Source organism: Geotrypetes seraphini, chromosome 8, assembly GCF_902459505.1.
Source record: "Geotrypetes seraphini chromosome 8, aGeoSer1.1, whole genome shotgun sequence".
In the NCBI taxonomy this organism is placed as follows: Eukaryota; Metazoa; Chordata; class Amphibia; order Gymnophiona; family Dermophiidae; genus Geotrypetes; species Geotrypetes seraphini.
Window position 1 is genome coordinate 82,833,526 of NC_047091.1, and position 27,586 is coordinate 82,861,111.

The 27,586-nt window shown below is 43.7% G+C and overlaps 1 protein-coding gene across 2 annotated transcripts in view; it reads left to right on the top strand.

Annotated features, from left to right (window-relative positions):
* Nucleotides 1-27,586, top strand: part of EML3 (EMAP like 3) — a 223,747-nt gene that overhangs the window by 22,959 nt on the left and 173,202 nt on the right. For both annotated transcript variants that reach the window (XR_004540289.1, XM_033954065.1), the window contains exon 2: nt 20,735-20,949. Coding sequence is in view for 1 of the 2 variants with exons in the window: in XM_033954065.1 (XP_033809956.1) it covers nt 20,735-20,949 (215 nt within the window). In the remaining variant the exon portion in view is untranslated. The remainder of the gene's footprint in view (nt 1-20,734; nt 20,950-27,586) is intronic.

A 27,586-nucleotide genomic window follows, 5' to 3' on the forward strand; every position in this document is an offset into this window, starting at 1 on the left:
CCTTCTTCACTTTCTGCCCTACATTCATCTTTGGTGTTAACTTTTAACATTTAGCTTTCTTCTCAAAATCTACTTTTCCATGTCTTCCCTTTCCATGTGTATCATTTTCTCTCTCTTTCTCCCCTATTCCCATCTATTCCATAAGAAGCATATCTTCTATCTCTCTTCCCTGTCATTGCTGTGCACCATCTCCTCCCTCTCTCTTCCCCCTTCCCCTCCATCCCTGTACACCATCTTCTCCCTCTCTCTCCAGTGGTCTTCCCTTTTATACCCTCATGCAGTGGCGTACCAAGGGGGGGGGGTGTCCATCCCGGGTGCAGCCATATGGGGGGTGCACAGCTGGCTAGGTCCGGAAAATTTAGCGGTGAATGGTGTTGAAACAGCTCCCTTTCTCCCTTCCTGCCCCTTACCTTCATGGCGCCTTACAACAGGCCCAGTCCGACAAACCTCCCTGCCCTGTGGCCGCGAGTCTAAATTACCTTCTTACAGCATCTGGAATATTGAAGCTGCATGTGGCTTCCATAAAGGTCATCTCTGACGCAACTGGAAGTTGCATCAGAGATGACCTTTACGGCAGCCATATGCAACTACAACGCTCGGCTGCTGTAAGAAGGTAATTTAGACTTGCGGCCACTTCTCCCAGTGCAATATTTTTATTTTCCTCCTCTCCACCACTATCATGTCTAACAATTCTCCCTCTTCTTCCTTTCCCCATCACTTTCCCTCCCACTCCATGCACCTATGCATAAGTTTCAAGTTTATTAAATTTTGATTTTACGCAATATCCAATATTTCAATGCGTATTACATAATTGTAAAAGCCAGGGATGACAAATACAAATGCAAATAAGACTATTATACAGACTAATCATTATGTTCTATTAATACAAACTGAAACAAGTAGGTAAAAGGGAGAAATACAATTTATACAATTCATAAAATTAATTAAAAAAAAGAAAAAAAATATATTTTAAAAAAAAATCTTCTTTTTCTCTTCCCTCTCCCACTGGCAGCATCTCTCTTTCCCTCACTTCCCAGCACCATACATCATATGTCCTTCCCAACCTCCTCCAAGCCTGTGCAACCTCTGTCCTTCCCTGTCTCCCCCTCCCCCAGCCATTGCAGCATCTGTCCTTCCCAACCTCCTTCCAGCCTAAGCAACATCTGTTCTTCCCTGCCTTCCCATCTGCCCTCCCATGCCATATCTCTCTCCCTTTCCAACTATCCTCCTATTCTATACATCTCCCTCTACATCACCCCTACGTCCTCCATCTCTGCCTTTTTCTTTCCATCTTCCCTTCAAGTATCTCATTCCCCTTTACTTCAGAGCATTCCACGTCCAACTACTCTCTTTTTCTATTCCTCCAAACCATTGCCCACTAGTTCCCCATGTTTCTGGCCCTATAAGTCCTTCCCCTTCACTCCCCACCTGGCACATCTTTGCAACCCATTCTACTTAAAAAAGAAACAAAAACCAACCAGTCCTGGGGGCTTCCTGGCCCGGCATGTCCTCCCACCTTCACCTCCGTTCACATTTTTGCTATAGGGGAATGCCAGCTACTGCAGCGATTCTGAAACACAACATGCGGCCTCCCTCTCCACATTCTTTGTGCTGAAAAAGTAAGTTGCGTCATTGGGGGGGTGGATAGCAGCACAAGGAATGCAGGGAGGGAGGCCACAGGCTGCATTTCATTGTCCGTGTTAAAGGCGACGGACCGGCATGCATAGCTGCCCTGTTTGTACCACCCTCCTAAAACCAACCCTGCTGCTCCAGACTTTCCCACACCTGCCCCCTCCTCCCCCCCTGTTTTAAATGTTATGGCAGCCGAGGCGCTGAATCCACCAGAGGAGACTTCTAACCTCGGCCTGCTCTGGAACTTTTCATGCAGCAGCCACCCGCCTAGGCGGGAACAGGAAGTTTGCTGCTGCTTGAAGAATTCCAGGGCAGGCCGACGGCAGAAGTCTCATCTGGTGGATGTTGTGCCGCGGCTGCTGGAACATTTAAAATAATAGTGATCCGGGGTGGAGGCAGGAAGGCAGGTTTGGGGAAGTCCAGAGTTGAGGGGGCCGCAGGGGCCCGCTGGGGGGAGGGAGGAAGAAAGGAAGAGGAGGAACCAAAACATCGGCAATTTTGGGGGAGGCCACGGCCCCCGTTGATTATTTTGTTTACACCACAGCACCAGTGTGGTTAGGAGAAGGCAAAGGGGGTGAAACAGCTATAAAATAAACCCACCAGAATGTTTGGAAAAAAAAACACCCAATTGGGCAGGAAAATCGAATTGAATCGAAATTTTTTTTCCTGAATCGGGCAGCACCACTTTCTAGTATCCTTACTGAAGTAAAAAAAGTTATTCTTGAGGATTGCTGAATTGTGGCAAGTTTTCACATCAATCCTGAGCAGATATGGTCAGGTTTGTATTTTGTATATAGTGAAATTAAACTCCTTGATCTTCAATGAAGACTTACGGCCAGGGCTGGATTTTCCTATAGGCTAACTAGGCTTCAGCCTAGGTCCTCAAGATCAAGAGGGGCCTACATTCAAATTGTTAGCAAAATTAAAATTACTCTAGTCTAAAAACAGTGAACACTAAAACACTGAACCGAAAATAAGGAGAAATTCTACGCTTCGGGATCGGAACCGGCTCCAGCCGCAACGGGGCGCCGACTCGGCTTCTCCCTTTCTTTTTCTCGCCCTGGGAGGAGGATCGGGGAGGGAAAGACGTCAGTCCGGAAACAGCTGGGCAAAGCCCAGCCCCGCAGAGAGAGAGGTAAAACGTGGATCCGTCAGGACAGGACGGCCCAGACTGGCATCAGAGGGGAGTGGGGGGTTTCAATGGAAGGCAGGCAGGCAGGATGGCATGGGGGGGTGTTCAATGGAAGGGGGATGGGAGGCAGGCGGGCATCGGAGGGAGGTGAAGTGAGGAAGGACGCACTGGAGGCACTATGGACATAGGAAGGGGCAATGTTGGGTGTTATGTTTGAGTAGTTATTGTTACAAGTACTATATATGGTGCTGAGAATAAATGTCCAAATAAATGTTCTCGACTTTTTTTTATTTATTATCCGTGTCACATTTTTTATAAAGGTTAGTACCAATAACAACATGTTTCATTTAACATATTGATATATATCACAGTAATGATGTATTTTATTATCTCTCATGTAATTTACAAACTTAAAAATGGGAGGTGAAAGGGCCTCATAAGTGGAATAGCCTAGGGCTCTTTTCATCTAAATCCGGCCCTGCTTACGGCCTCTTTTACAAAGGTGCGCTAGCGGCTGTGCTGCGCTAACGGCCCATAGAGATTTAAAGGGCTTCAGGGCTGTTGCTGCGCGGCTTTGTAAAAGAGGCTATTAGTTATTTCTGCATTTTAGTGCATTTTGAACTTGTGCCAAAATGTAAATCTGCAGTGGTAAGGGGAAGAGGAAGAAATGAGTGACACTTAAGACACACAAAGTACTAAAGGATACTATGGTACTTTGTGTGTTTAACTGCTTTGAAAATTAGCCCCAAACTATGTGTCTGCTCAGTAATATGGAATTTTAAAGGGTCAAAGAAAGGTGAATACAGATTGGGCACAGTGGGCAGAGAGCAGCTGTCCAGCTGCATACAGGAAACCTCCATGGGAGGCCAGGGTTACCAAACTAACAGGAGTGCTATGGCTGCATTAGGCTTCTGAGAGATCTGGAATAATTTACACTGAGTAGGTGTGGTTAAAACTAGGACTTCTGGTATTAGGTTTTAATAATTTATCAACACCCCAAAAATGCAAAAGAAATATAAATAAATAAATAAAGGTTCCTTGTGTTCATTCCTTAATACATGCTTAATGCTTAAAAACAGGCTACTGCACAAAAGTGTAAAAACGTTTTATGGCACGTTTTATGGCATTTCTCCTGTTTGCTCATGCTACAGCTACATATTAGTGAATTTTCAGTCAGTGCTGTAGTGTAGACCCCATTATGCATCAGGAAGGGCTGGACAAAAATCTCTCTCCTAGAATTGAGTAACATGGCAGCTTTGTTCTCTTAAAATTAAATAAAGGGTATTGCAGAGAGACTAAATTAATTATTTGTGTCAGTCTTTATGGAAGTTGTAAGAGATCTGACTACCAGAAATAGTTTTCATGGGTGATGATGTACAGGAACTGAAAGAAATCTTGGTGAACCTGGAAGACGTACTAAGCCAAAATGACAAGATTTAAAGAGTGATAAATCACCTGGACTGGATGGCATGCACCCCAGGATACTGAAAGAACTCAGGGGAAGGTACTCAAAACTTACCATGCCTTTAATGATGGTCGCTAAACCAGCTCCTGACGGCTTAGTGTGGCAGTATTTTACCAGCCGATTATCAGAATAGCTCACTGTGGTATTTTCTGAGCTTCCTGGCAGACTCCGACTCTGTCATGCAAATGTGTTACAATAGAAACATAGAAACATAGAAGATGACGGCAGAAAAGGGCTACAGCCCATCAAGTCTGCCCACTCTGCTTACCCACCCCCTGTCTATGCCCTAATGACCCAATTTCCTTATCTTGACCCTCGTAGGGATCCCACATGGGTATCCCATTTATTCTTAAAGTCTGGCACGCTGTCTGCCTCGATCACCTGCACTGGAAACTTGTTCCAATGATCAACCACTCTCTCTGTGAAGAAATACTTTCTGGTGTCGCCATGAAATTTTCCGCCCCTGAGTTTGAGCGGGTGCCCTCTTGTGGCCGAGGGTCCCTTGAGAAAGAAAATATCATCTTCCACTTCGACACGTCCCGTGAGGTACTTAAATGTTTCGATCATGTCTCCCCTCTTCCTACGTTCCTCAAGAGTGTAGAGCTGCAATTTGTTCAGTCTCTCTTCGTACGAGAGACCCTTGAGCCCCGAGATCATCCTGGTGGCCGTCCGTTGAACCGATTCAATTCTGCGCACATCTTTACTGTAATGTTGTCATAAATATTAAAGTGGTAGTAAAATGGGCTCATCAGTATTTAAAGGAGCACTCCGGGCATTCTCTATCATCACTGGGTGATTCCCCAAGCTCAGAGCCAGCTCTTGATGACCAAAAATTACCAGCTAGTCCGGGGGTGGCCTGCACTTTGTGTTTCTGGCTGTGGCTTATCATAAAATTTTTAAAATAATACACCAGTCACATAAATTATAGTAGTTTGGGGGGGAAAAGATCTCAACAGCATACTTTTTGAGCGTGTGTATTAAAAGCGTGCATTATGTGTGCTTGTCAAAAGCCGACACTTGCACCTTCCCTCCTTCCCCTTCATCCAATAGCGCTGGAATGCCTATTATTGACACAACTATGTAGCATATATTGTGCTCCAATAAAGCACGCACACGATATTCTGCACTCGGGCTTGCACAAATGTCCTAGATTATTTGACACACATGTGTATAGCACACACACAAATTTTAACTCTGCCCACAGGTAAACACATGCATAGATATGCATGCCTACGGCGTAGCTTTACCCAGCACATGTACGCCTCTTACCATGGCCTATTCTGCCATGGCGACACTCCACGAACCTCATTTGCTTGCGCGGTTTTTCGAGATTGACTCATCTCTTTGAAACTGTTACATTTACGCTCAATATTAAAGAATTTTCCTGTTAGACATGAAATTGCTGATCTGCTGTTAGTGATCTGTAACTTGTCATTAAAATCATCCCTAGTGCCTGAAATTTAGAGAGTGTCCAATGGATAGAATGGGTACAAGTGAATTGATTTTTTTTTTTTACTATATCAAAAATTACAAAGACTAGGACATTCAATTAAGTTACCTGGAAATACCTTTAAAATGTATAAATAGGAGAAATATTTTTTTTGCTCAACAAATATTTAAGCTCTGGAGCTTGTTGCTAGAGGATGTGGTAACAGTGGTTAGTGTAACTGGGTTTAAAAAGGTTTGGATAAGTTACTGAAGGAGGAGGGTCTGTGGTCTGCTATTGAGACTGACAAGGGGTAAACCACTGCTTTCCGGGATCAGTAGTATAGAATGTTGCTACTATTTGGATTTCTGCCAAATACTTGTGGCCTGGATTGGCCACTGTTAGAAATAGGATACTAGGCTAGATATACCATTGGTCTGACTCAGTATGGCTATTCTTATGTTAACTTTTTTATCTCCTTTTTAGATCGGGAAGTAAGGGAAAATAAAGGTTTATGTTTCTGCTTCGCCCAGCAGGGGGCACTATCACACTTCAGATACCAGAGGAGACATTTAGCATTTCAGATGTAGCTAGTCCTTTTAAAAGAGCGTGCAATCTTTGGGCCAGAATGCAGTTTTACTAGTCCTAGATCCTTCCTAATCAACTAACAGGTCTAGGTCTGAGTTGAGGCTCAAATAGATTTCATAAATAAAGGCCAGATAGGTTATCAGAGATGGCAAGTCTCACTCAATAGGAATGTGACACACTCATTTGAAGTCTCTCTCACTATCACCCTCAATCTGAGCCCCTTTTCTTACTCATTAGGCATTCACATTCAGCTGAAGGGTCTCACATTCTCTGAGCCCCTCCTGTCACTCATTAGGAGGATGTTATAGTAGACGTAGTGGCTATGAAAAAAAACAGGCAGAATAAAATACAGGTACTCGTCGACTTACGACCACAATTGGTTCCGACTGGCAGGTCGTAAGTTGATCGGGATGTAAGTCGGCCTATGTTAGATTAAGGTAAGGATACTGTATTAGACTGGGTAATCATATTGTAATCATCTTAAAGTAATATTTTATCAACATTTTCTTACGTTCTAAGTCAAACACAGCATACCCTGGTGGTGAACATTTGTTGTGGTGCCTCCTCCTCTTTATATTATTACTGCTGCGTAGTGAGACTTGGGAGTGCGGGAGAATGGTGTTGCTAACAGCTGGTGGGGGAAACTGTCGTAAACGCATCATAAAGTCAAACAGTCGTAACTTGCATAGGTCGTAAGTCGACGAGTACCTGTATATGTCTTTCTCTAGGAGAAGTAATTCCTATGGATCGATCTTGAATGAAAACTCAAGAGCTGTGGATGGATACTTTTCCCCAGATAAGGATAAATTTGAAACCACATTAAATAGAATGGTTTTGGATGATCTTGTTGAGAGAATTCAGTTCAGGGCAACTGCTCTAAGCCCTTCTTTTTACAAAATCGTAATGCGGTTTTTAGCGCTGGCCACAACAGTAACAGGATATGATAGAGACTTACAAGATCATGAAGGGCATAGAGAGAGTAGAGAGGGACAGATTCTTCACACTTTCAAAAAATAAAAGAACAAGAGGGCATTCAGAAAAGTTGAAAGGGGACATATTCAGAACGAATGCTAGGAAATTCTTCTTTACCCAGCGTGTGGTGGACACCTGGAATGCGCTTCCAGAGGGCGTGATAGGGCAGAGTACGGTACTGGGGTTCAAGAGGGAATTGGACAACTTTCTGCTGGAAAAGAGAATAGAGGGGTATAGATAGAGGATTACTGCACAGGTCCTGGACCTGTTGGGCCGCCGCGTGAGCGAACTGCTGGGCACGATGGACCTCAGGTCTGACCCAGTAGAGGCATTTCTTATGTTCTTATGTTCTTATCTCCAAAGTTCATAGAATTCCAATGAGCATCGTAGTTGTTATAGCCGCGACTAGCACTAAGAACCACGCTATGGTTTTGTAAAAGGGGGAGAGGGGATAAATGGCCAAGAAAGTTTAAACCAGGACGGTGTCTCAAACGTGGTATGAATGAATTCAGTGCCTAAATGAGTCCACTCCATACATCATGATATCTTATAGGTTTTTTTTAACCCATTTTTAGTGTCCAAAACTTCAATGAATGTCTATAAGATAAAATGTGATATGGGGGTTATTATTCAAGATCAGTCTACACAGTAAATATGTTGCAAACAATCCATATAGCTGACCCTGCTTTTAGAAAAAATAATGAATACAAATACAAAAAAAAAAAAAATTGAAGTTATCATCCACAAGGCCGTGGTTCAGTCAGTTAAGGTGCCTTAGCGGGGGTATTGACGATCCCGGTTTACTCCTTGATATGGAGGGAGCCCCACAGGGTGGTCAGCTTAAATAAGAGTTCAAGTGTATTCAGGAAAATCCTTCACTGTAAGAACTCACAAGAAAAAGATGCTTCCAAAGGGAAAATATTTCCTGCCTTTATTTTAAACCCCAAAATAGACGTTCAGGCAACTGCCTAGCCTCTCATAGTTCATGCTTCAAGTTTGGCTATAACTTTCAACACACAAGGAAACATTTGTTAGGCAAGGAAAACAAAACCCAAATAGCTCAGAATATTTACATATCATCATAATATCCTGATCACTTAGTATTTGTATAGTTCCAATCGGGCAGGCTGGTTGCCACGCCCTATCAAGGCACCTGGACTTTAACAGCCTCAATCCTGCTTTTCTTCACCCGGCCCTTTCTCTCTCATGGAATAACAAAAGAAAACAAGCCTGAACTCCAAACTCTAGCACATTCAAGTTCACAAATCCTGCCTTGTATGTTATAGACAGTTTCCAGCTCTAGAGAGCTGACTGAGAAAGAATTGCTAAATTCACCTTTACCAAACTTTGCTTTTCAAAAGCAACCCATGAAAATCCCAGCCCAGATTTTCAGCAAATTCCACAATGCCTCCAGGGTCTACCTTACTCTCCCTGGTAGTCCAGCAGGGTAGTGCAAGCAGCAGCAGCAGCAATCCCCTCTTGCTCCTGTCCATGGTGGCTCTGGGTTAAAAATGGCTGCTGCAAATTCTAGTGGGATCTCTAGATAGAGGTCACAGCAGCCATTTTTTGGAGGTGCTCTAGGTGGGGATCACTCCTGCCTGCATTACCCCACTGAGTCACCAAGAAGAGTCAGGTAGGCCTTGGGTTACAGATGGGTGGGGAGAACTTCAAGAGGAAGCACTTGATTGGGCAAGAGGACTTCAGAAAGAAGCTGTTGATTGGGAAAAGGGGTCAGGAGAGAACACAATCAGGAAAGGATCCAGGAAGGGGGTGACTCAGTGGGGGGGGGGGGGAGGGAGGAAGGCAGAGGACAGCACGCTAAATCTCAGGCTACTACCCAGATGTTATACAGATGCTGGTCTGCAGTTCTGGTTTGTTTTTCCTGGTTTGGTGTTTTCACTGCAGATTTGGTTGGATCTCTTTTTGTTGCTCTATACAGATGCTGGCCAACATTCAGTGCTGGCACTACTACTACTTATCATTTCTATAGTGTTACTAGTGCAGCACCCACATAGCTAAGCAATCAAATGTAGGACAGCCTTTTGTGAATTTTGCCAGTACTGCATACTTCCTAGTTCCTTCCCAGCTTTACCCCTGGATCGCCCCTCCACTGCCTGGCTTTAACTTATGTGGTTAGAGTTGATATTTGGTGTCACTGCCCAGTTAAATGATGCTGAATATTGGCAGTCAGCTAGCTGAGCACAATTTAAGCAGGCAAGAGCCTCTCCTTCTCACTTAAATCACTTTGAATGTTGACTCCATAGGTAAATGAAAGCAGATAAAGACCTGCAAAGTCCATCCGGTCTGCCCAACTGTCACGTTCATTATCAATGTCTGATTAAACCAATAACCCAACAATCCAACCATATTGTTAATGAACAACACTTTATTCTATAATTTCATCTTCCCCTCCCCGACGGGATACACTGCATCTGTACTCAGCCACCTGAGTGTGGCTCCAGTGACATCCTTATCCCCTTGGCCATCTCCATGTTCTGTCTTGCCATTTTTCCGACTGTAGAAGACTGTCTGGCAATGACCTTACTTTCAAATTACTGGCACCACTTCTGCCCATCATAACACATCAACAGTCATGAGGTCATTTAAGTTTTGTTTTGATTCCAACTTCTTTCTATTTAGGGATCCTCTGTGTTTATCCCACACATTTTGAATTCCATCACTGTTTTGTTTCCACCTCCACTAGGAGGGCATTCCAGGAATATTCATTTGAAGGCTTTCTCAGTCACACTTTCTGAGCCCATGCTCTCATTCATTCGGAGTGTGTCACATTCATTTGAAGGCTCTCTCACTCTCTCTGAGCCCCTTCTCTTATTAGGAGGGCATCACAATTATTTGAAAGCTCAGGCTCTTTCACCCTCATACTCTTTGAGCCTCTTCTCACTCGTTAGGAGCATGTGACACCCGGTTGAAGTCTCTCTCGCCTTTGTGTTCTCTGAGTCCCTACTCACTTATTAGGAGTGTGTCGCACACTCAGTTGAAGTCTCTCACACAGGAGCCAATGCAGAAAAATATGCAAGTCTAACCGTGCAGTTACCAGTTGTACAATGAGAGAAGGGTTGAGTGTGGATGTTAACTCCTGTGGAAGACATGGCTGCGCATGGCAATGAAATGGATGCTAATTAGGTCATTAAGCACTTCATTGCAGTACACAGAAAAAAAATAAAATAGGGGTTTCTGACATGCACACAAACACAAAAAATTGCACCCTCCAAAATACAGGACAGAAAAGTCACCTTTCTTTGTAAAGAAAGGTGACTTTTCTGTCCTGTATTTTGGAGGGTGCAATTTTTTGTGATTTATTTTGGGCATCCTTTTCTTGATTTTTTGGATATTTATGCACACAAACACAACATTTTTAAACAGATTTTATTTATTTATTTAATTTGTTTTCTATTCCATTCTCCCCAATGAGCTCAGTTTAACATACATAGGGCTAGATTCACTAAGCAAACCGATCGTGTATCGATCGGTTTGTGACCCCTTTGAGACCCGATTTCCCTCCAACCCGATTCACTAACCTGTGTACCGATGTGTGCATGTAAATGAGGGGAAACGGCATGCAAAGTAGGCAGGGACCCGATTCACTAAAAAAAGAGAGGAACACCGACTGGGCTGGCCGATTCAAAAACAAGTGGCTGCTGAGGACCAGTCTCTTGTGCAAAAACCCTGCTCTCAGCTCCAATTCTGCCTTTTGCCGCCCTGATTCAGCCCCGATTCTCCTGCCTTTTGTCGCCCCCTATACTCTCCTGCTCTGCCTCCCTTCCCTGCAGTGCGAGCCTGTGGTTTTAACCCACTTTAAACCTGTGGGTTAAAACCACGGGCTCGTGAGTAAAAAAGTAAAAAATAAATAAAAAAAGCACGGACTGCAAACGCATGCGCAGACCATCTACAGGCAAAGTAGATGGTCTGCGCATGCGCCGGGATCGCTCTTCAGCGATCTGTGTGGTCAGTTGGGAGCATGCCTCCGATCAGCCTGCTTTGCATACAGGCACGTTCAGAATCGGTCGCCCGGCCTCAGATTGCCCACGGATCGGATCGGATCGGATCCAATGGCTTAGTGAATCTAGTCTATAATATATACAGTCAAAATTGGTTTTTAATTTGTCATGTTTGTAGTACAGTCTGCTCATCTTAACTCGACATATACAGAGGATCTAGTTTCATGTACATTTAGTCTACGTTTCTTTTTGACCATGTGGCATTGGGTAGGGGTCAGGCCTAGGGTAGCATAGCCTGACCTTTCCCCCGCGTCACCCCCCCCCCCCCCCATTCCTCACCCTGATAGCTTTCTGCATCTGGGAACGCCCGCCCCGACCCAACCTGACCATCCTTCTCTCTCTCTCTGATATTTTTTTTTTTTTGTTTGTTTTTTTAAATGTCCCATGTACAAATTTTTTCTTGTTACCCAATGCAAGCCCAACTCTCCCTTCACTCCTATTCGGACTGTAAAAATTTTTTTTTTTTAAAACCCCCACTTTCCCTGGTATCTAGTGTACCCCAATTTACTTCTACCTCCTGTGTCGTTATCTTGATAAATGGTGGTGTCTGATCCTATGCTACTGTTTTATCAGTAGGTGCTGCCGGAGGCAGGATCAAGTGGGCATCACACCTGCCTTTTTAAGGTACACATTGGGGGAGGGGGGCTAGAGGGTCACCAGACCAAGGAAAGTTGGTGATTTTTTTTTATAGTTGGGATGGGGGAAGGAGAAGGGTGAGTATCCTGGTGTCGCAGGGAATTCTGATTTACATTGGTGACGGTGGGGAGTCAGGGAGGGGGGCAACCAGAATGCTTTATTTACCCTCTGCTTTTAAAAAATGTCACCTACTTGTCGGTGCATGGGCCAATCACTGCTCACGTACTGACAGGAAAGGATCATTTTGCAAAGAGTTGTGGATTACTGCTGTATTTGTCACGTGGTAATAATTTGCATGCTCGTTGCTTACTGCACAGCTGTGGAATTGATTGGAGTTCATTTTGCAGTAGATATGCTGGCTCTACTGCTGTCTTTCTGCATCAACCCCTCAGCAGGAGTGTGTCAGACTGACGCTCTCAGCTGCTTCTCTCCCTCATAGAGCCTCAGAGCCAGTACCCTGATCCTGATTACTACTTTCAGGAGAAAAGCCCAACAGAAGGAAAGCCAAGTGACCCAGCAAGTAGGAAGAAATCTGAGCACATCTTCCGGTGCATTTGCCTCCCCCTGCCCTGTCCATTATTTGTTCACCTACAAGTACATGTGGGGACTAGATTGAGTAAATGGTGCCGAAAACCCCCACATCCCGTATATGCATGTTTTTTTTTTCTCGAACACTTCACTTAGGGCTCCTTTTACGAAGGTGCGCTAGCAGTTTTAGCGCACGCTACAGCGCCGCACGCGCTGCACGCTAACACCTCCATAGAGTTTGCGGTAGTATTTTCCATGTAGCGCGGGGGTTAGCGTGCGCTAATCTTCAGCGCGCTAAAAAAACGCTAGCGCACCTTCGTAAAAGGAGCCCTTAATTCATCTAGTCGCACTATCATGCTCACGTTATTAATCATCCTATGTCATGCTCGCCATCATTATCCTATTTTGCATGATTGCTTCACATTTTGTGCACGTACGATTCACATCATCACGCCTTGGATCACACGTGATAGCATTTATAGGATAAACTGAAATATAGAATGGAAACGTACTTGAGTGTCCAGAAAACGATACAAAGATCAACAAGCAATGTGGATCACCCGATTATTACATATAATGTAAATTTAAAACAGAGGAAAAAAGACCTCAAAAAACCCCTGGAATATGATCAAACAGACCATAACCAATTGGGGTTGGTTTTCATCACTGGTCAAAAAACCCCTGTGTAGTTTTTTAATTTTTTTGTGATATTGAATTTATTCTTATCGAATATGTGCTATATTTTTATAATATTTTTTTGATTGTTAGAATATAAAAAAAAAATTTTATATCAAAGTCTCTCTAACAATCAAAAAAATATTATAAAAATATAGCACATATTCGATAAGAATAAATTCAATATCACAAAAAAATTTAAAAACTACACAGGGGTTTTTTGACCAGTGATGAAAACCAACCCCAATTGGTTATGGTCTGTTTGATCATATTCCAGGGGTTTTTTGAGGTCTTTTTTCCTCTGTTTTAAATTTATATTATATGTAATAATCGGGTGATCCACATTGCTTGTTGATTTTTGTAGCATTTATAGGATACCATTCTTTTTGCTGTCACCACAGTCACTCATACATACATTTGCTTACACACATCTCAATTGCTTACATTAGGACTCCTAAGGAAGGAGTGTTTCTTCGAAACAGGGACCATGTCGGGTCCGGGTTCATCAATCCTTTTCGATACAAACTGTTTTATGACTGAATTATTTGAATAGAACTTTTTATACATTTGTTATGATTGTTCGTTAAAGACTTGGTATCTTGTACGTCACCACTGCAGTTTTTGTCCTTTGTCCTTTGGCTGAAAAAGCAATGCCAAAAAAAAAAATTGGAATGCGGCACTATAACCACTGCTCGGAGTTGCGTGCTGTTCATAGAACAGTGCTCAGATCCGATCTCCGCATCATTGGTTGCGAGGATTTACACCAACCAAACCCTGGTGTAAATCCTGGTGTGTAAGTTAGGCACGGATCGCCTGAATTCTGTAACACTGCATGCATCTTGTAAGAATGCCCATGACCCTGCCCTTGCTCCTCCCATAGCTATGCCCCTTTTGGGTTGCACGCCAAGAGGTTTATGCACATGGTAATATAGAATAGCGCAAAGTGAGATGCGTGTGCAGTTCCCAATTGAAGTCAATTAATGCCAATAATTGATTATTAGCATTCAGTTATTGGTGCTAAGTGGCTCATTGAGCAATTAAGATGTGCGTGCATCTCAGGATTGTGTGCAAAAATTGGCGTACAAGCCCAAAAGCCTTCCCCTTGCATCAGTTCTGACATCGAAGAGAAGTTTAGGCCAGCCAAGCAGCGATTGGCTTGCCCAGACCTTCTCTCTGACATCAGAATTGACGTCGGGGAAAGGCTTGTGGGCCGGTGGCGTGCAATCGCTGCACACGCCTGGCCCTTCCCTTCCTGGAGTTGCTGCGGCAGCAGCAAAGAGCGGGCGGGCAGGCAGAGAGCGAGCAGGCGGGCAGCAGTGGACAGGTGGGGAGCAGCGGCAGCAGTCAGCCCACGTACCCCCAACAGGAGGTCCGCATACCCCCTAGGGTATGCGTACCGCAGGTTGAGCAGTAAAGGTAGGAGGCGCCCGGAGTGGTGGTGCCTCCCACTGCCCCCCTCCATGACCCCACTCCTTCCCACCCCCTACTCCACACTTGTGTCCCCTGCTCCTTTCCACTCCACACTCGTGCTCTCCTTTTCCCCATACCTCTAAATCTTCGCCAGCGTGAGTGGAATTTTTCCAGCATGCTCCTTAACACCAGTGTCTGATTTCCCTCTGATGTCACTTCCTGGGCCTGTGACCCAGAAGTAATTCAGAGGGGAACCAGGCTGATGCAAGCAACAGGCAGGAGAAGTTGCTCGCGCTAGCGAAGTTCTACAGAGGTACAGGGAGGGGGGAGAGGTGTCGCAAGCGTGACGTGGTGGGGCAGAGAGGTGCCGGCACCACCACTGACATGGCACCTGGGGTGGTACGCCCCTCCCCTTACTATGTCACTGTTGCTGAGTAACTATCTAGGTAATGTGTGTCTTCATCTGAGATTCCCCTCAGCTGCAAGATTTTTCACTTTCATCAACATTATAAAGTCCTTTTGTGCCTTTGTTTATTTTTGGGCCTGCAACACTAAAGGATATCTTTCCTTCCTATCCTTGATTGCTTCTACTTTATGTACTGATATGAATATTTTCTTTTTTCCAGTTTTCTCTAAGTATTCCTAAGAGTTTATTCTTGCAATTTTCCCAAATGACTTTGAATTTTCCTTCTATTATGAGTGTGTGATACATGGCTCACTTTTCTTCCCTGTTCTGTCCTTATTGTCCTCCATTGTCTGCTCTTCAGCCTTTGCCGGCCCTTAGATAAAGGCATTTTTTCAGACTCTTCCCTGCCTTCTGAGAGTATCCAATTTCTCTTCTTTTGCTAGTGTGTGTTACAGCATGCTGTGGATTAGGGATAATCATCAAAGTTTTACTTGTACAATAAGTATCTTTCACCTTTTTTTCTGTAATGTGTGGTTCTAGTTTGTCAAAGCAAAAACCAGGAGATAAACCTCCACACACAATCAGAACCAACAAACAACAGTGGAGGTTCGAGAACAATGGTGTGCAATTTTATTCAACAAATCATAATCTTGTGCGATGGCTCGACATGCACGTATTTCGGCCTATACGGCCTGCTTCAGGAGCCTTTGTAACTCACGATCACAATTTCTCATATAATTAAGAAACTGAAGATTCATAGTCACTCGAGAAATCAAATGTGGAAGTATAGACTACAAGATGTTTGGCTTGCTTGTGTATTTTTCATATACAATACTCCCCCGATATTCGCAGGGGTTCTGTTCCAGGAACCCCCGCGAATATCGAAAACCCACGAATACAGTTTTTCACCTGGGGAGGCAGGAGAGGGCAGCTGGAGCGCTGGCGAGTGAAGGAAATCACTCGCAGTATGCTCCGACCGCCTCTTCCTGTACTAAAATTGGGCTGCACCAATCAGAAGCTGCTTTGACACGCAGCGCCTGATTGGTGTAGTCCAACTTTAGTACAGGAAGAGGTGGTCGGAGAATACCGCAAATGAGTGAAACCGTGAACTGCGAATTCGTGGGGGAACACTGTATGATATTTTCTCTCTTTGTATGTATGTGAGGTATGTTGTGCTCCTGAACATAAAGGCTATTTTTGGAGAAGAGGTATTGGGTAATTCCTAAGCTCAAACGTGAGTAGGATGGGTGCAAATGATTGCTTGGGCACTGTGAGACAGTTGTAATGGTTGTGGAAGTGATTTTCTCTAAGGGGCCTTGGCCGTGGCTCCTGAGAGCCACAATGCCCTTATAAAACATAAGCAGTCCAGTACATATTACATATATGCAGGTACTTTCTTTGTCGCTAGTGGGATCACAATCTTAGTTTTTGTACCTGAGACAATGGAGGGTTAAGTGACTTGCCCAGGGTCACGGGGAGCTACAGTGAGAATTGAACCCAGATCCCCCCGATCACAGTCCGTCACACTAACCATTAGGCTACTCTTTCACTCCTCACCAGAGACAGACTCAAAGTAATCGAAGGAAAGGCTGCCGGATGTGTGGAATGGCCTCTCAGCTGAATTCCTGAATTCAAGAAAGCAAGAACACACACAGAGGATCTCTAGGGAGGAGGAAGGAACTGTAGAGATAAGTAGTTGGTATGGGTGGCAAACTGTGTAGGCCAGGGATCTCAAAGTCCCTCCTTGAGGGCCGCAATCCAGTCGGGTTTTCAGGATTTCCACAATGAATATGCATTGAAAGCAGTGCATGCACATAGATCTCATGCATATTCATTGGGGAAATCCTGAAAACCCGATTGGATTGCGGCCCTCAAGGAGGGACTTTGAGACCCCTGGTGTAGGCTATGTGAAAGGCACCCGCATTTACAAATCCCTTGTGCACATAAATATAGGGATTGGGACTTGTATACCACCTTTTGTAATTTTACACCCACACTCAAAGTGGTTTACATACAGGCACTTCAAGTATTTTCTCTACCTGTCCCAGTGGGCTCACAATCTATCTAATGTACTTAGAGTGGTGGAGGATTAGGTGACATGCCCAGGGTCACAAAGAGCAGTGTGGGGTTTGAACCCACAACTTCAGGGTGCTGAGACTGTAGCTCTAACCACTACGCCACACACTCCTCCATAAGTATAGTCTTACCCAGGGAGTTCCAGCAGGGTGCCTAAGTGCTATTCTGTAACAGTGTGTGTGTGAGAAGTAATGTGTAAGTGCAAGGGGTGGACACATGTAATTTAAAGAAGACTGTTCAGGGGTGGGCAATAACAGTCCTCGAGGGCAACAACCCAGTGGGGTTTTCATGATTTCCACAATGAATATGCATGAGCTTAATTTGCATGGACTGCTTCCATTTTATGCAAATCAATCTCTTGCATATTCATTGTGGAAATCTTGAAAACCCCACTGGGTTGTGGCCCTCAAGGACCGTAATTTACCACCCCTGCTTGAGTGTAAAAGATAGAATAAAAAGTAATATAGGAAATACTTCTTTTTGGAAGCTTAATAGAAGTGTGGAATAACCTCCCAATGTGGAGGTAGTTGAGGCAACTATATTTGAATTCAACAAAGCATGGGACAGGCATGTGGGATCTCTTAGGGGCAGACTGGGTGGGCCATTAGACTGGCAGACTGGGTGGGCTATTTATCTGCTGTAATTTTCTCTATTTCTATTTACTGTCCTCGGTGATGCCAGGTCTATGGCTGATCGTGGGTGCCTAAATGCTGTATTATGTTAGCATTGTATAACATAACCTGGGTGCCTAGGTGCCATTATAGGATATGCTCCTATGGTGAGTCCTCTGGGCACCAGAGGTACCCAGTTGTAGAAATGGCTCCACGTTCTCTTATTTATTTATTTTTATTTAAAACTTTTTTTATACCATTTAAAGAACAAACTAAACGGTTTACATTAGTAAAAACATACATAAAATAATAGACAAACTAAAATCTTAAAATCTCCATAATTAAATAGTTTCTTCTTTTCAGGTAACAGTTAATGAATCACAAAAATGCAGTGACAAACTGTGTTTTTAACTGTTTCTTAATTTGAAGCTGTAGTCATAATTGGCCCTCAAGGTTTACGTTTTTAGATTAACTTATAAAACAGGCTGGGGTGGAGATAGCTGAGATGAGGCAGGGTCTGGGCCACCGTCCCTGGCTGTAGAAGGAGTTCCTGTTGTATCATGTTGGTACTTATAGGATTTGATATGTACTCTTATTTTATAATGATGTACCCCATTTTAAAGTGTACATCGCTTAGAAGTACAGTGGTCCCCCGCAAATTTGTGGTCTGCTCTGGCCACCTCTTCCTGTAGTAAAGTCGGGCTACACCAATCAGGAGTTGCGTGTCAAAGCAGCTCCTGATTGGTATAGCCCAACGTTAGTACAGGAAGAGGTGGTTGGAGCAGACCGCAAGTGATTTTCTTCACCCACCGGCGCTCCAGCTGCCCTCTCCTGCCTCCCATGCCTTTTGACAGGCGAAAAACTGTATTCAAGTTTGTTTTTTTAAATTCACAGGGGTTCCTGGAACAGAACCCCCATGAATTTCAGGGGAGTACTGTATTATAAATGACTAGCTGATGCCCCGGCGTTGCACGGGTATTTAATTATAGCAATAACACTGTAAATGGATTCAAATAAAGATTCTTTATAGTGGTGAATGAAATTATTTTTTTACAGCTTTATAAAAAGTACAATATTCAAATTATAATGTGAAATATTTGACAAAATGAATACAATACAACTAACGCAAAACTTGATTATAAACAACATTTTTAGTTTCACCTCCAGGAGCAAGAACATATAAATTCTTGGGTGAACCCACCCTTGAGCAAGCAACATAGAGTTGTCCATGGGAAAAACAGGGGGATCTTAAATCCACTCCACAGTATGTAATAGTCTGTCCCTGTGATTTGTTGATTGTGATAGAGAATGCAAGTCTCACTGGAATTTGCAATCTCTTAAAATGAAAAGGAAGATCTGTTGGAATAAGTGGCATCCAAAAGTTTCAGTATTGATTTAAACAACTCAATATGTGGAAACTCAGGTTGAAAAGAAACTCCATGCAGTTTTTTCCAGGTTCAGAATGGAACCTAGTTCAGCATATGTTAGTACTCATGTAATGTAATAACATTATGAACTGGGGTGCATGAAGGAAACAGTTACAAACACAGTTAGAACATACAAACTCTATATGTATGGTGTCCGTGGTAGAATAGAAACGATGTCCCTAGTGGTTATAGTGTCATAGAAAGTGTTTTATAGTTGGAATTACTGTGAGAATGGCAGCTTTTTACATTTTTTCCATTGACATGAATGGGTGAAATCTGATTTTCTGTTTGTAGCTCCGCCCACGTGTGCAGGTGGGCCGCGAGACCCCCAGAACATATCACCCCAGGTAGTGAGGGATCTGCATACCAAGTTTCGTTCAAATCGGTCAAGCCGTTTTTGAATTATTGTGAGAATGGCAGCTTTTTACATTTTATCCATTGACATGAATGGGTGAAATCTGATTTTCTGTTTGTAGCTCCGCCCACGTGTGCAGGTGGGCCGCGAGACCCCCAGAACATATCACCCCAGGTAGTGAGGGATCTGCATACCAAGTTTCGTTCAAATCGGTCAAGCCGTTTTTGAATTACTGTGAGAATGGCAGCTTTTTACATTTTTTCCATTTACATGAATGGGTGAAATCTGATTTTCTGTTTTTAGCTCCGCCCACGTGTGCAGGTGGGCCGCGAGACCCCAGAACATATCACCCCAGGTAGTGAGGGATCTGCATACCAAGTTTCGTTCAAATCGGTCAAGCCGTTTTTGAATTACTGTGAGAATGGCAGCTTTTTACATTTTTTCCATTGACATGAATGGGTGAAATCTGATTTTCTGTTTGTAGCTCCGCCCACGTGTGCAGGTGGGCCGCGAGACCCCCAGAACATATCACCCCAGGTAGTGAGGGATCTGCATACCAAGTTTCGTTCAAATCGGTCAAGCTGTTTTTGAATTACTGTGAGAATGGCAGCTTTTTACATTTTTTCCATTGACATGAATGGGTGAAATCTGATTTTCTGTTTGTAGCTCCGCCCACGTGTGCAGGTGGGCCACGAGACCCCCAGAACATATCACCCCAGGTAGTGAGGGATCTGCATACCAAGTTTCGTTCAAATCGGTCAAGCCGTTTTTGCGTGATCGCGGCACATACACACACACATACATACACACATACATACCTCCAATTTTATATATATAGATTATAATTATAATGGGCCGCGAAAATCATTTAGTGTGCCAAAGCTAAAAAAGTTTGAGACACTGGATTATTCTGTAACTATCCCTCATCTGAAATTCCAACCTGCAGTACAATTAGCAAATCCAGTGTACAACTGAGAAACATATATGACAGAAGATACTAGGCAAAATATTGCACCAGGCAGAGCTCAATCTACAATTTACTGTGCTGTTCTCCCAGTATAATCATCCCCTTTCTGAAATCCTCACACCCCTGCCAACAGGAAAAGAGCATCACTTTGTGCCTGCACCTTCTGCCTCCTCTGACTTCAATCTGATTACCGCTGGGTCCCATGAAATTTACAAGGCCTTGTGTAGTAGATCGAAGCTGGCAGAGAAGGAGAAGGCGGCCAGACAGGTATGAAGTGCTGATCTCACCGTTCTGGGGGGGAGGGGTTGGGAGGAGAAATCCAGTGTTGGCTCCAGGTGCTAATATGTTATCCTTCCTAAGGAAATGCAGCACTAGGTTTGTTGAAGGTTATCTGCTTTTATATTGCCAGGTGCTTACTAAATATATCAAGTCTTCAGTGCAACCATACCTGCACTGCTGCCAATTTGGAAATGGCAAAAGCCGGACAGAAGAGCAGAAGGGACACTAAGGTTGGTCAGGGTTCTGGAGGCTGCAGAATTCATGGAGCAGGACACCCAGGCACTATGACTAAGGATGAGAAAGGACTTGGATCTCCAGCACCAACTTCTTCCACCATTGCCTCAGGTACAAGTTGAGACAATGAGTCCATCAGGCACAGGGAATACCTCATCCTGTGCCTGCATGTAACTTGAATAAAAACATGAGCTAAATCAGTGGTCTCAAACTCAAACCCTTTGCAGGGCCACATTTTGGATTTGTAGGTACTTGGAGGGTCGCAGGAAAAAATAGTTAATGTCTTATTAAAGAAATGACAATTTTGCATGAGGTAAAACTCTTTATAGGTTATAAATCTTTCCTTTTGGTTAAGTCTTAATAATAATATTGTCATTTATATCTAAAGAGACATATGATCAAGAAACTGTTTTATTTTACTTCTGTGATTATGATAAACATACCGAGAGCCTCAAAATAGTACCTGGCGGGCCGCATGTGGCCCCCGGGCCGCGAGTTTGAGACCACTGAGCTAAATGTATCTCTATATCCCTAGAAGTTGTCAGGTTGCAACCCTGCTTGTGCGGCTGGCCCTGATCACCGAGCAGGATCCTGAGGCACAGCAACCCAATGATAAACAGATGCCCAGGTCTGTAATGCCAACCCCAGAAGTTGCCACCCTGTGCATTCACCCTCATTTTTATGCACAGAAATAGAAATGAATAAGCCAAACCCCAGTATAGGTTGATACCTTTTTGTTGGATTATCTTCATTCTTGACTAGCTTTCCAGCACTCTCATTTTCTTCCTCAGATCGAAACAAAGCAACAACAGCACAAATGGCATCCGTAGAAAGGATAAGGGGATCAGTTTTAGCTCATTATGTTCTGATCTTAGGAAATGAGAGTCAGCTCCTGAAGGTTGGTCCAGAAATGTATGATGTCACGTCACTGGAATACACTTCTTTTTTTGTTTTGTTTTTGTTAACTTAGCCATAGGGCAATGTTCTACATTGCAAGGCTTGGGGGTCATTGGTGGCCACAATCGACCCTAAGTATGGCACACGGACTCCCCCCTCCCCCAGAGTCTTGCTACTGGCACTAAATACACATCAGTTGTTCTGTTTTCCACCCGCAGCATTCAACTCTCTGTCAGTTTGAGCCATATGTTGCCCAAACTCTTTCAGTATTTCATAAGACACAGAGAGCAGTGTGGGAGACTGGGCACTGAACAGTTCAGACTTGCTGACAGTCATGTGTTGCCAGAAGAAAACAGGATAGCTGCTCCAGAGGTGGCACAGCCAACAAGCCTGTGGAGCAATTATAGGAGGATTAAAAAACTGTGGGAAGAGCCAGCGTGAAGGGGTAGGAAGGACTCATTCTGAAATGTCAGTGTAGTCTCTGTTTTCTTCCCAGTTTGTTTAGCTGGTGAATTTTGTTGTAATCCACAATGAAGCATTTCAGTGGTAAGTTTGGAATATAAAAATTTGTATTGTATTGTATAGTTATGACTGGTGGGGACTGGATGGGGGCTGGAAGTAGCTGGGACAGCTGGAGGAGAGTGTGCTGGGTCGAGGAGCTGAGAGCAGGGATAAAGAATGTGTGGGAGCAGATAGGTTTAAGCTTAGAGAAAGAGAAAATGCATGTGTGGGGAGGGGAAGGTTACCAGACATCCCCAATTTTCAAGGGTTGCCCCCAATTTCAGACCTATGTTCCCGACTCCTTCCTTTTAAGCAATCTGTCCTTGAATTTAGTAATGGGGACAGAGATGCCATACTGAAATTTGGCATGAGTGTAGTATTGCTCCCACCTGCCTCCTTCGACATGGTTCAGCATCTCCCCCTTTTGCCACCACCACCCTCAAACCCCCCTTCACATTTCCATCCTATTTGCTTTGCAGTCAGAATTTAAAAAAAGAACAGCGACACACTGTGGAGCCTCAGTTCAAAAGCATTATGAATATCTACCAGATCACACTTCCATGGCCACAGGGAGTGTGTGCCAAAGGGGATGGAGTCAGCATTAACTTGCAATATATTTGAATGGAGACCCCACAGCATGTCACTGTTCTTTTTTTATTCTGAACCAGAGCAAATAAGAAAAGGTCTCAAAGGGAGGTTTGAGTGGAGGGGAGGATGGTGTAGATAGAGGGGAGAGAAGAAAGAGAAGGGCCAGAAAAGGAAAAGAGAGAGAAGCAGAGAGGGTAGGGTTGAATGATCATTTTTTTCAATGGAGGAGAGTAAACAGTGGAGTGCCACGGGGGTCTGTACTGGGACCGGTACTATTTAACTTATTTATAAATGATCTGGAAATTGGAATGACAAGTGAGGTGATTAAATTTGCAGATGACACTAAACTGTTCAAAGTTGTTAAAACGCATGTGGATTGTGAAAAATTGCAGGCAAACCTTAGGAAATTGAAAGACTGGGCGTCCAAGTGACAGATGAGATTTAATGTGAAGAATAACCCAAATCACAGTTACTGGATGCTAGGGTCCTCCTTGGGGATTAGCACCCAAGAAAAGGATCTGGATGTCATCATAGACAATGCGATGAAACCTTCTGCCCAATGTTTGGCAGCGGCCCAAAAAGCAAACAGGATACTAGGAGTTATTAAAAAAGACTAAGAATGTTATAATGCTCTTGTATCGCTCCATGGTGCGATCTCATCTGGAGTATTGCGTTCAATTCTGGTCTCCTTATCTGAAGAAAGATATAGTGGTGCTAGAAAAGGTTCAAAGAAGAGCAACCAAGATGATAAAGGGAATGGAACTCCTCTTGTATGAGGAAAGACTTAAAAGGTTAGAAGGTTAGGGCTCTTCAGCTTGGAAAAGAGACGGCTGAAGGAAGATATGATTGAAGTCTGCAAAATCCTGAGTAGAGTAGAATGGGTACAAGTGGATGAATTTTTCATTCCTTCAAAAATTACAAAGACTAAGGGACACTCAATGAAGTTTCAGGAAAATACTTTTAAAACCAATGGGAGGAAATATTTTTTCACTCAGAGAATAGTTAAGCTCTGGAACACATTGCCAGAGGTTGTTGTAAGAGTGGATAGCGTAGCTGGTTTTAAGAAAGATTTGGACAATTTCCTAGAGAAAAAGTCCATAGTCCGTCATTGAGAAAGACATGGGGGAAGCCACTGCTTGCCCTGGATCGATAGCATGGAATGTTGCTTCTCCTTGGATTTTGGCCAGGTACTAGGGACCTGGATTTGTCACCGTGAGAATGGGCTACTAGGCTTGATGGACCATTGGTCTGACCCAGTAAGGTTATTCTTATGTTCTTAGGTGCTGGATTGGATCAGAGGGTAGTGGAGATGGAGATGACTGGGCTGGAAGGGGAGAGGAGAGAGAGAGGGATGGAGATGCTAGACCAGAAAGAGGAGAAAGAGGTGAAGATGTTTTCCACAGGGGAGGAGGTTAAGGGGGGGCAGGGAAAAGAGAGTTGCTGGTTGTAGGGGAGGAAGGAGAAGAGAGAGTGAAAAGGAATAAAATAATACCCTTAAGTGGAATGGAGAAATGTAGGAATAAAATGCTGGGGAAAGAGGATAAGAAGTGGGTGAGAGAACTCATGAGAAGAGAGAAGGAATGAGAAGAAGAGCAGGAAGGATAGCAAAACAGGAAACCGAAAAGGGTAAAACCCATATACAAGGGGCTGCTGAAAAGTTCTCGGCTCAACCAACAAAATTGGGGCTGTCTCCATCAAGGGTTGTACACTTAGTCCAACGATGTTCCATTTATTTTGTTCCGTATTTTTCCAACAGAACAAAAAAATTGGAAAGTTACTGGACTGAGTGTATAGCCCTTGATGGAGACTGCCCCAGCTTTGTTGGTTGTGCTGAGAACTTTTCAGTGGCCCCTTGTATGTAGAAGAAAAAGCATTCAGTTATCCATTGTGAAGGAAAGAACCAAAGAAGTAAGAGACAGAGAAAGACACTAGAGGGGGGAAAAAACCTGAAGGAGCAGATGAGACCAGAAAATAAGATTCTGAACAATAAGACCAAGCTGGAGTCATCAAAGGTTGGATACTTTTATTTTCTGGTAGATAACTCATTAATGTAAAATATCTTGGAACCTAGTTTAAAATGTCTGAATCTGAACATATGTCCCCGTAATACTACATGCTGCCCAGCTGGATTTTGTCAGCTGATTTGTCTTTTTGATCACTTGCACAACTCCAACCTCGGATGCACATATTGACACATACTTTGGCAGATTTTTTTTTTTCTAATAAAACTACATATAAATTGGTCATATTTCAGTAATATACTGCAGTCAAAGCCTCTAATAACACATTCCAATGTCTTTGATCCATCTTATTCTAGGTAGTAACCTCTCTTCATTCAGTCTCCCAGGATCTCCATACAGTTTGCTCCACCGATCCGATCCCTTCTAAATTAGTTAAACACTTTGATTTGTAAGCTCTTTAGCCTCAGGCTCTTTCATCTCAACTTGGAAGATGGCTTTCGTTTGGCCACGATTAAAGATCCAAATCTAGGTTCTGCTGTGATAACTAATTTTTGCCCATTATCTCAGCTTCCATTTATCTCGAACATAGCAGAATGTATTGTTCTTAACCAACTCGTAGAGGGAAGAGAAAAAAGAAAGCAAAATTAGTCCGAGGAAATGGTGTTTGGTGCCTAGTGCTCTCCAGGTTTACCACCGGGGGAGGGGAGCAGTTCATTTCTGGCTTATGGTTAGTACTGGGGAGATGGTCATGGATCTACTGCATCACAGAGTTAAGACCTATGGATAGGGCAGCTATGCAACATCTTTATACATACGGCAAGCAGTCTGAGCAAAATTTTAGGGCTTGGCATTTATTCTGAAATGGGGGGGGAGGAAAAAATTGCCTTGTTTTGTTACAAAACAAAATGGCCAGAAAGCTGGAATGAAATTAATTTGGTGCCATGAGTGGCACATCAGTTATAAAATAACACCCGCTATTGCATTACAAATAAAAAAAAAATGAAAAACATCTGAAAATGAAATAAACAGAATGGAAAAAATAATCTGCCCCCCCCCCCCACCAATCAAATGGACAAAATGTAAACTGCAGCTGTGGCCATGGATACATAATTGTGAGTCACCTCAAGAGGGCGCTACAAACTCCCAGGTTTATTCAGGGAAGGAGCTGTTCCTCACATTCCTAACATGAAAGTCTTGCTTCTTAGCAAACTGTGAAGAGTTCTAGTTCATGACTGATTTAGAATAATGAGTGTCCACATCCCTATTGGAAGTGCCAGCAGATGGTCTGCGAAATTCTGACAGGCAGGCATTTTTCTGGCTAAGTGACAATTTTGCTCTGTGCTTTAGTGATTTAAAGACAGGATAAAGGAGAACATGTAGATTTATTGCTAAAAGACAGTTTGAATTAAAACAAAAAAACAAATTTTATTTATTAACTAGTTTTAAACTTGAATTTTCTGCCTGAGATACTGTATAAACTTGTCATAACTTTAGGGTTACCATATTTGTAAAGACAAAAAAGCAGAGGACACATGTCCCCGCCCCTGACTCCTCCCACATCCTGCCCCTGGCCCCCAAGCCCCATCCCACTATGCTCTGCCTCCCACCAATCCCTGCCCCACCCCACCCCTTCCCTGCCCCATCCCCCACCTTTCACTTATTTCCATAGTCTCCCTTCCAATCCTCTGTTAGCCCTCATCTGCCCTCTACTGCCTCTCATCACCCTCTCAGTCCCAGCTCCACCCTTTTCTCTCCTTCCTTCTCTTGTCTCCAAGGCCATTATTCTTAGGGTTGCCATATTTTTTCTAAAAAAAAAAAAAAAAAAAGGGCGTGTGCTCCACCCCATTCTGTCCAAAGCCCTGCTCCATTCTGCCCACAGCACCATCCCATTCCACCCACAGCCCTGCCCCATTTTGACCTCCAGCCTTACACAAACCTTGTCTCTTCAAGGTCACGTCTAGAGAACATCTGTGAGGATGTGTCTCCAGGGACTTCTGCTCAGGAGGGAAGGTTTGGGACAGATGTTCTAGTTGATGATTCAAACATTAGGCATGTAGATAGATGGGTGGCCTATCTGGTGTGAAGGTGGTGGTCCTCATACATCACCTAGATATGATTTTAGACAGTGCTGGGGAGAATCCTGCTGTCTTGGTACATGTGGGTACCAATGACATAAGAAAATGTGGGAGGGAGATTCTGGATCCAAATTTAGGTTGAAAGCTAAAATCCAGATCTTCCAGGGTAGCATTTTCAGAAATACTTCCTCAGGACTCAAGAGGCAGGCAGCGCTCCGAAGTCTTAATGCGTGGTTGAGATGATGGTGCAGGGATGAGGGATTTTGATATGTTAGGAACTGGGCAACATTCTGGGGAAGAGGAAGCCTATTCCAAAAAGATGGGTTTCACCATAACTGGGTTGGAACCAGGCTGCTGATGCTAATATTTAAAAAAGGGATACAGCAGCCTTTAAACTAAAATGTTGGAGTGTGTAATGCAGTGGTTAGAGCTACAGCCTCAGCACCCTAAGGATATGGGTTTAAATCCCATGCTGCTCCTTGTGACCCTGGGCAAGTCACTTAATCCCCCATTGCCTCAGGTACATTAGATAGAGTGTGAGCCCACCAGGACAGATGGGAAAAAATACTTGAGTACCTGAATGTAAACCACTTGGGCTATAAGTGGTATATAAATACTAAAATAAATAAATAAAATTGGGGAGGGGGCGACAGTCAGCCAGGAGCAAGCACATAGTTCAGCGTGCAGTATCCTTGAAGGACATTTAGGGACTCCCATTAGAAAGGT